At 41.3% G+C, this 10,135-nt stretch overlaps 1 protein-coding gene across 1 annotated transcript; it reads left to right on the top strand.

The window, feature by feature from the left end:
- The first annotated feature begins 4,909 nt into the window (after positions 1 to 4,909).
- LOC116428569 (uncharacterized) lies at positions 4,910 to 9,926 on the top strand. The gene is made up of 2 exons (XM_031980357.2): positions 4,910 to 5,844; positions 8,947 to 9,926. The coding sequence occupies exons 1-2, from the start codon at positions 4,910 to 4,912 to the stop codon at positions 9,290 to 9,292; spliced, it is 1,281 nt and encodes a 426-aa protein (XP_031836217.2). The 3' UTR covers positions 9,293 to 9,926.
- The last annotated feature ends 209 nt before the right edge of the window (positions 9,927 to 10,135 follow it).

Below are 10,135 nucleotides of genomic sequence, written 5' to 3'. Positions count from 1 at the left end.
ATTTAACCCACCCGGCAGTTCTAGTGTCAAATTCAATTCTTCCGGGAACTCGAAAGCGATTCATCGGGCTCTAGTATTCTTTTATATATTTTTTTGAATTTCTAGTATTCAAACATTTTGGACAACTACGGTAAGACTCAGTCCTACTTCCAAATTTCCGAGGCATCAAATATTTTCGGAAACCAGTACTGACCGGCCCGATTATCGGTTCCCGAGGTTTTCGGTTTCTCGCGCACCTTTAGAAGGGAGGTTACGTGTTAGCGAGGGGACGTCATTGGAAGAAGATGAAGAAGGATCAAACGAGGGAAGAGGAAAAGAAGAAGACGACGGAGCAGAAGAAGAAGAAGGAAGCCAGCCGAAAAGAGAAAGAAAACCGTCCACGGTGACGGTCAGCGAGCGCGAGCTGAACCCTGACCCTTCGTCCGTTGTCGTCCATACTCGTTCCCGGTCGCTCGGGCCCTCTTTCTCCCTCCCACGTGGCCCGACGACTCCGTGGAGCCCCAGCGTGGGCGAAACTCACGCGCGGGGGAGTAAGAGGTAAGGTACGAGGTGGGCCGTGAGGAGAGGAGAATAAGAAGACGAGGAAGGGGCGGAGGGGGTGACGAGTTGGCCCGCGGGCGTCCCGGGACCGTGAGAACACCACCTATAATATTATTTAGTCTGCCTCGGTGAGCCTCTCTTCTCTCCTGTGCTGTCCCTCTTTGTCTCTCCTCTCTTTTCTCGCGTATCCGCTCACTCTCTCTTTTTCGCTCTCTTTCTTTCTTCCTCTCTCTGTTCCTTGTTCCCTTCGTACGTTCGTTTTCTCTCTTCTGTCCTGTAGCTTCTCTACTCACCTTCTTCTTCTTTGTCTCCTTCATCGACTTCTTCTTCTCCTTTCTCTTCTTCTTCTTCTTCTTCTTCTTCTTCTTCTTCTTCTTCTTCTTCTTCTTCTTCTTCTTCTTCTTCGTCTTCTTCATCGACTTCATCTTCTTCTCCTTTTTGCCTTCTTCATCGACTTTATCTTCTTCATCGATTTTATTTTCTTCATCGACTTTATCTTCTTCGTAGATTTTATCTTCTTCATCAACTTTATCTTTTCCATTGAGTTTTTCTTCTGCATCGATTTTATCTTCTTCATCGATTTCATCTTCTTCTTCTCTTTTTTCTTGCTCTTCTTCTTCTGCATCAACTTCTTCTCCGTTGCCTTCTCCTACTTTCCCTTCTTCTTCTTCAACTTCTCCGGTTCATTCTCCTACGCCTTCTTCTTCGTCTTCTTCGTCTACATCATCCACTTCTCCTTCCGTCTCTTCTTCTTCTCCTTCTCTTGCTTCTTCCTTTTCTTCTTCTTAGTCTTCTTCATCAACGTTATCCGCCTCTGCTTTTCCTTCTCCTTCCACATCATTTTCTACTTCTTCTTCCTCTTCCTTCTTTTCAGCTTGAATCCCTCAAGTTCATCTGACTCGCTTCTTCCCGCGCGATATAGCGCGTGCAGGGAACGTGTCCGTCTTTCTTTCTCGCTGCGCGGCTCGTCGCGGCGAAGAGGCAGCTAACTATAGGCGCTATACACGGTTTACTCGCGCGCATTAATTGCCGTCGTAAATTGTTGCGGCTTTGCAGCCGAGTCGAAACACAGCGGCGGCGGCGGCGCGGCGGCACGTAGGGCGCGGTGCCACGGATGTCCCGTGCTTCACGGAGCACCCCGCACCCCGTCGAAGGTGGAAACGGATCACCCGGTTTGGACATCGTGTAAACGGTGCACGGAATCCGATAGATTGATGTCCTTTGATAGTATTGTATTATATCGTGGAAACATCGTGAACCCCATGTTTCGTTACTTATTACGTCTAGTAATTATTTATTACTTGTTTGTTTTGTTAAGTACTTCAAAGATTCAGAGCTAAACATCATGGATATTTTTAATATTATTTTCAATAGATACTTTGAAATTATATTAACTTTAAAAATGCCTTAATTAGAAAGTCGTCATGAGTCATTTGATCGTAGTGTATTCTAGTATAGATTTAGAAGTAGAGATATATTTTTCAACTGTGAAATTATTCATCGATATCATTAATATAAGTGCCATAGAGTTTTTTGTTATCAAGGCAGCATTTGAGAGTTGTTTAATACTTTGAGATACTTTTTTGCCTAGAAAGTAGTGAATTGATGGTTTCATCATTGGAAACATGACTTTGATTTTTCAGAATATACATATCAATTTATAATTAAATATATGAAACATGCGGCAATCACATGTATTACATAAATACAATATAATATTTATTTAAGCAACTTTTAATAAAGTAAGCTTTATCGAATTTTAGTAAACATTCAAGTATACTATATCCGTAATATTCGTATGACTATAGACATAAGTATTAAAATTCCATCGTTTGCTTGTAACATAATCTAATAGCATAAATACAATATAAACCAGCTATTGCTAAGAAGACTTTCATTCACAGAATGTCTGCCGTTATATTTATCGAGATTAAGTGCCTTGCAAACATTTCTATTCAACTATTCGCCACAAAAATGTTTGAATCTCCTTTAGCTGTGAGCTGCTGCAAATACCTATGAAACGAAAAACTTCACCCCCCCACGTACGTTCGCATTTTTCCTAGACAAGTATTACAAAATTTTCTGTCGCCGATACGAAGAAATTTAGTTAGAACGGTGCAACGCGCTCAACCCCGTATTAACGGTACCAACGTGCCCAATGATTTATGATGAAATAAACAATTTCCCCATTGCTGTCGGTTTTACTTTTGCTTTTCTATTTCATTCCCCGCACGTTTCTATCATCGTGACAGTGTATTCTTAGATTTTGACTGTAAACGCGCGAACAGCTCAGAAGGGAACAAGCAACGTCGTATTTACATTGTTTATTGCCCGGCGTACATATCGCACCGGTGACACACGCCATGCTTGAATCTGCTGTTCATTACTTTCACGGCTCACAGTATGTTACGTAAGTACCTCATAATTCTTAATTCGCGACGTTTTAATGATAGCCGCGAACACAGAAGCACGGAGATTTACCGATACGTCGCTAGATAGAAACCAATTTAACCTTCGGGCTTTAACCGTCCGTGTAATTGAATGAAACGCCTTACAAGGTCCGCGAAAATCCATTCGGACTTTGAAAAATTCAGGCACGCCGGGTTTCCGTCGACGATAGTGTCGCTTGCGCGACCGTTCAAGTCTCCGGGCCGTGCGTTAACGCGGTATTCCCACGTTACAAGTTAAAGACATCAATTTTACCTCTTACGTGTTAATTAATTACTATTTTTTAAGGCATATTTTTGAAATTCAATATTTGAGAATGCTTAACATTAGAAGAATCGCATCCATCAAAATGATGGCTTTCAGTTTTCTTACTTCGCGATTATCAATACCTTGAAAGCGTTAAATATTCGAAATGATTTGTAAAATAAATAGTTTCATTTTATTACTGTAATTAATATATGAAGAAACCGAAGAAAATTTATTGTTACAATTTTCATTAGGACTACGTATTAATTATGTTAAACCCTCTGATGTTCTGTTAAAGATTTGGATCGAAACGTGTATTGGTTGAAAAGGAATTTAAAATCGCATTAGGTTCTTAGTTTCTTTTCATAAGGTTTATGAACATGTTTACTGATTGTATTAGTAATTATTGTCATAACAAGAAAATAATAAATACGATAACGAAGTAGAAGAAAATAATAATGATAAAATAATACATCAGTAGGAGCACAAATTCATGACTTTAAAGAAAATATAAAAAATACTTGCCTGTAATGTTAAAGAGAATATTAAGTTTTCTTAATGAAACTTTCCTCACAACCAGCTTAAGACACGTACTTTTTACACCGATAACGTCACATGAAAAACAAATAATTCACCAAAGAAAAGGATAATTCAAATATTGCCATTTTGCAACTCTTTTCTCTCCTCAATCCTTTCAGGCATAAACTTACTCTCCAATAAATTTCCACGACTATTTACTCCATCATAACGGACAGCCTAATAATAAAATTCACAAGAAGAATCATGCGTACATTTCTGTTAATAAATACCACCACAAAATATTAATTTACCAACAATCTCAATACACCATGGAAACAGCAGTGAATTCAAAACTCTTCCAACAAATAATCTCTCTCTGAATCGAAAGGGTTGAACCGTCGTAGCCCCGAAAACGCCGTCGAACCCTTGAAAAACGAGGAGAAGGTCCGATCGGCCAGGGGCCCAATCTATAAACGCGTCGGGTGCGCATCAGCTTCATAATTCCCAGCGGCCGAAGAATTAAATCATAACGCTCGACTCGTGAAGCACGGCATAGGGAGGGGGGCGGCGGAGGCAGCACGGGGAATCAGGGGTTGTCCCCGACGGTCCGGTAACGCAGGGCCCCGCACGCGTGCAGCTACGCACGCAGTCACGCGTACACGCGAGATTACGAACGACGCCGTTTACGCTGAAACGGCGAGCAATTGCGGGCCAGCTGTGGGCTCTCTCTCCAGAATCCCGGGGCCCGTTCCGCGCGGACGGTCCCAACTCGCCTCGGATACCTGCCACCAGGTGTCTCCACGAGCAGTGCCCAGCAGCGAGAGTCAGGAGCAGTCGTCGGGGCGCCTCCGCACCGCCAGCATCGCACGCGTCTCTCCTCTTTGCCGTTTCCTCCTGCGTCCACCCTCGCCGCGAACATCCCCCGACATCGCGATCGGACCGCGTAATCGGTCGCGGCATGAGGCCCGCCGGCAAGGACCGATCGATCAGCTGGTGAACGAGAGACACGGACCGCGCGCAGCCCGGGATTCGGCCTAGACCTCCATAAGTGACATAACCGGAGTCGAGTACTCATATAACCACCCCCGCCAATGGTGCCGGCAACACGTCGGCAGCCCCTGAGCCTGACCCAGGACGAATCCAGCGACGGGGGAGGATGCAACAGCAACAGCAGGACCAAGACCAGGAGCGGGGAATCGTAATGGTCCCGTCGTCCTCGGCGACGTCCACGTCGACCAGCACCGAGCTGCGGGACGTTGCTAGTGTCACCGATGCTGCCTTACCTAGTTTCACGCTGCAGAGCGTGGCCCTTGGACTCCAAGGTGCTCTGCTGGCTGCTCTTCAGAGAGCTGCTCTGCTTCCACCTGGTCACGCCGCTGCCGCCGCTCTCAATCTACAAGCGTTGGAGACTTACTTGACCCTGCATCGTCTTCATGCGAGCAGCGCGGCGCCCGGTGTCAATCAGACGCCGGGACTGACTGGTGCCGGGAATCAGAGGTGTTCGCCGATTAACACTGGACTGGAGAACGCGTTGACCACTACACCGTCGAAGAACGATCACCTGGCGGCGGAGAGACTGTTGCAGGAGGAGGAGGAGGAGGGCAGGCTGGACTTCATCGAGGACCCCGAGGAGAACCTGGCGTTGCTGGAGGAGCAGGAAGTCTTGTTGCGCGACACACCCGTGGCCACTGCTTCCTCGAACCACGAGACGCTTCTGCGCCGGATATCGGAAGGCAGAAGCGGGAATGCTGCCTCCGGAACCAATGCGCCGCAGTCGACGTCCCTGTCGCAGATCGCTGGCTCCTCGTTCACGTCGCCGGCATCGTCTTCGGCGTGTTCCTCGTCGTCCTCGTCGTCGTTGTCCTCCACCTCGCCGCTGCAGCCCACGACCACTTCCGTCGAGACGAGTATACCGCGGACCTGCAGGGCCTCCCGGCCGAAGAAGCAGTTCATTTGCAAGTTCTGCAGTCGGCAGTTCACCAAGAGCTACAATCTGCTGATACACGAAAGAACGCATACTGACGAGAGGCCGTACTCCTGCGACATTTGCGGGAAGGCCTTCCGACGGCAGGATCACCTGAGGGACCATAGGTAAGCGGACGATTGTGGCAGGCGGATGGGTTTATTGGGATTACGTTTATGGAGTGTATCTTCTAAATTGGGCAGAGGTTGTTTTGGTTTTGAGTTTCTTATATGTATTTCTTGTTTTAATTATGCGCGATAGGCTAGCTGATTTTAGACGTGTGTTACGGAGCATTAAATGTAGTATTTAATGTAGGTTTATTTCATTTTTCATTTGATTTGCGGTTGGATGATGTTCTTAGTGAAACGTATGCGCCGGTAATTAAAAGGGTTTCGGTCAATTTTAATTTTGTATGAATGACGATCGCTTGTACTGCCTTTTTTATTTTTACTTGGGAAGAGTTAATATATTTGTTTTTGTTGTGATGATTAAATGTAAATAGAATGTAAATATTCGTGGTTGTCGAAATGAATTTCTGTTGTGTATTATTGTGTTATAATAGTCCTCTGTTAATCAGAAATTGTTATAGGAATATTCATAGGTTTCAATATTCCACGCATGATATATACTAAATAAATGAAATAGATATTCTATGAGATATCAAGGATCAATATAGGATTAATATGAATTGTAAGTAGTCATATTGATGATCAATAGATCTTAAATTATTTCAATTAAACAATTTTTCAAAGAAAATGGCAAACATCAGCGACGCAAAAATTTGTTTGTCAAAGAAAGGCGGAAGATGCGACGAGCTACAATGTAGGCTTGCTAGCTTATAAAGTAATACAAGCGCTGAAAAAGCGGTTAAACCAATCAGACTGCTTCGTAGCGCGCTTTCTTCTCCGGCGCGGTTAAATTGATTGCAATCTTCGCTGCATCTAAATGCAACAAAATAATACACGCGTCTCTTTGCCAGTCCTGTAATTATGATGGCGTCTAGAATCACGGCAGTGTATTAATTACGTTGATCAATTCGTGATAATTTATCGAGCTTTTCGTATCTTGATCATCAATCGTGACGACATCAATCGATACGCCTGCAATTCCCATTAATTGGTCTTAGGCATTATGACTGGAAATGCTTGTTCTCTCGCTGGCTTTATTTCTCTCGTTTGCAGTACCTACATAGTGGTTTTTTTTTGTTTGAGTCATTGCGGTGATTATATGTTTAATAGAATTATATTCACAAGTATTCAGAATTTAGATTTATCAGATAGGTATTGAAATTATCTCTGACTATCTTCTCCTGGGTAGATACACGTAGATTAGTTTCTCCCATAATTTTTACTTTACAATGGATGCATTAATGCATGCAAGTAGAATAGAGACTTGATTGCAAACATGGAAGATACTTGTAATCAATGGATTGTATGATTGAATTTCTATATTACATGCGGTATCAATTAAATACTAATGTGTCAACATAATTTATAATTGAGTTTTTCATTGTGAGTTATGTATTTTTTCTTTTCACGCCTTTCGTGCTACCGTATTATAAAGATATCGATTTTGTTTGTTTGTATATATGTATATACAACAAAGTACTCAAATTAGAATTACATTTTTTTATATTTTGGAAATTATTTTTATAGTTTTTAGTTTATTTTTGGTTTACCCAGTTTCATTAATTATGTCTGTCCATTTTGATGTCAGAAGTACTAAATTTTTTAATTTTGCCATGTGCTAGTGTCAGCATGTCAATACCTTCCTAATGTTTGTTTTGATTATTAAATAATTAATTAACATATATTGTTAATGTTGTAGAATACTTATTGATAAAATTTAAATATACCAATGTATTGATGGCAGCACAAATTATTAGCACATTAAACTTCTATGCTCTATTTCTTACCAGATGCACATAATTATCGATATAAATAACAATATAATAAAAAAATGCAATATACATCTATCTAATTTTCATCCAATGCGAACTAGAGAAATTCTAATACATATTTTGAATGAAAATACAATAATTTCTACAAAATTAAGGCCAGCACTTAGTAATAAATAAAACAGACATAAAGAAGACCTATTTTTGTAATACTAGCTTGCAAATGATTGGTCTAATTACAAGTTTCGATTTCCAATCGAACACCAAAAGGTTTCAATCGAAGTTTACAAAATTATCTAACAGAGAGATATAATAGTATCTTAACTGTATTAATAACTGTAAATTACATGTAACTTCAGAACAGACACATCATAAGTTAAATACAGCACACATTGTAATTAATAGGTCACAAATTACTGTACAAATATCAATTCTTATGTGTGCTATAGTTTATTACTACTATCTACTACAGTCTTATGTCAATATTCCCATATTTACATTTTTAAATGCCAGTAATATTAATTTACTTTTTTTAAAGAGAATTTTTGCAATTTCTGGAAGTTCCTTAGCATTCAAACAATTCGCATGTCAATTTCTCGTTATTTGAATAATTAAATTCTTCATTTACAACTTTTGATTGCAGACATATTAAATATTTATATGACAGCTAATATTTATAAATATACATAAATGTAACCATTAACACTAGAACTAATTGGAGTAACTCATTTTTAATTTTTCATACAAATTAGAACAATACATTTCTCGAAAATCTGAAGGGTCTGTTATTCTTGTTTATGTACAAATACACAAATTTATTTAAATACTTCTAAAATGGGTCTATTTGACCCGTCAGGTAGTTTCTTAACACTAAACGTAGCGACACTTTATACCTAAGTAAATACCTATCATGCTGAAATAACTAGTTACAATATAAAAGTAAAAAATTAGATGATACATGTTTCTCATTGAAAATAGAAACAAACGACAAAAATGGAAAAACTGATTAACCAGATAATGTAACAATTGATATAAAGTTAAATGAACGAGAGAAAACCCTTTGCTGTCGAATGCCGCTGTAATAGAAACTTCGAGGTTTAATATCTAAATTCGAAATCTACAAATGAATAATTTAATCATCCAAATAATGGGAGATTGACATATACTTTTCTTTTTCTTAGTATCTAAGACTTCGACAACTCAATTGTTTCACCTAAAAGGCTCTCAAAAGTTCAAAAAATTCTAGTCTGCAACAAGTTAATAATCTCAACCTACACGATTCCCATAATCAAAGAAAATAAACTAAAAACAACGATCAATTCGAATTTTCCAGGTACATCCACAGCAAGGAAAAGCCGTTCAAATGCGCGGAATGCGGCAAAGGATTCTGCCAGAGCAGGACCCTCGCGGTCCACAAAATTCTGCATATGGAGGAGTCGCCACACAAGTGTCCCGTCTGCGCCAGAAGCTTCAACCAGAGGAGCAACCTGAAGACACATCTGCTGACCCACACGGACATCAAGCCTTACCATTGCGCCTCCTGCGGCAAGGTCTTCCGCAGGAATTGCGACCTGAGGAGGCACTCGTTGACTCATAATTTGGGCGTATCGACGTCGCCGCCGCCGCCGGGGATCCCCGTACCTGGCTCTAGCACCGTTGTGCTGCAGGAGACGTCCTAGTGTCCCGTGGAACCCGGCCGAAATCTCTGCATTGTATTAGCAAATTTTATTCGGCGGCGCGCAGCTTGCTCCGTCCCGCGCGACGAATCACGCTTCTCCACGAAGAGGCCATGGAACGATCGTCGTTCGTTCTCGGTTATTTGCTCGTTCGGGGTCTCGACCTTGGTGTCCTTTGGCGGCGAACGAAAGTTTCGGCCCTCCCTCGACTCGAAGGCTTCGAGGAAAGGATGCTTGGTGGTGTTGTCTATTAAAGGGACTCGTCGACGAAGTTTTTTTTTTGAATTTTGTTCGATACTCGTGGGACGATAACTGTTTTTGAGATTAGGTATTATGTCCGAGTTTGCGAGATTCGAGGTGACCGGCATTGAGACGTTGAACGAGGCTGCCGATGTTGTTGGACACACGTCCTAGCCCTGATTCGTAGTTTACCTACCCCCCGCGTACGTATTTGTAACTGTTAATATTAGGATGTAACGATTATTGTATGTCACGATGGTGTTATTTCCGGATTCACGTCCGTTAGATCTGTAATTGTGTTACGCTCGACTTTCTTCTTATGTATAGGCATCCCCGGAGTAGTTTTGTAAGGAGGACCGTCCCCCGCATTTACACTGTGTACCTACGTGCGCGTTGTGTTTCGTTTGTACGTGTAAAATAAACTTTTATTATATTATTTTTTAAATTGTCGTTTGTCTGATGCTTCGATCACCCAGACACCTTCCACGAAAGACTATTTAGTGAATTATTCTCGATGGGGATATATAAAGTTTCTCCGGAAAAATAAATGAATTTGAATGGGTTGAGAAATTTTCTATTTTATTGATTCTCTGCTGTCTTTTATTA

This window comes from Nomia melanderi, chromosome 1 (assembly GCF_051020985.1).
Source record: "Nomia melanderi isolate GNS246 chromosome 1, iyNomMela1, whole genome shotgun sequence".
Lineage (NCBI taxonomy): Eukaryota > Metazoa > Arthropoda > Insecta > Hymenoptera > Halictidae > Nomia > Nomia melanderi.
This window is presented reverse-complemented; position numbering and strand designations above follow the sequence as displayed.

Excerpts from the sequence above, each read along its gene's own strand:
- LOC116428569 (XM_031980357.2), top strand. The coding sequence starts at position 4,910 with ATGCAACAGCAACAGCAGGACCAAGACCAGGAGCGGGGAATCGTAATG. Across the intron at positions 5,845-8,946 it reads GATCACCTGAGGGACCATAG|GTACATCCACAGCAAGGAAA; the intron begins GTAAGCGGACGA and ends CGAATTTTCCAG.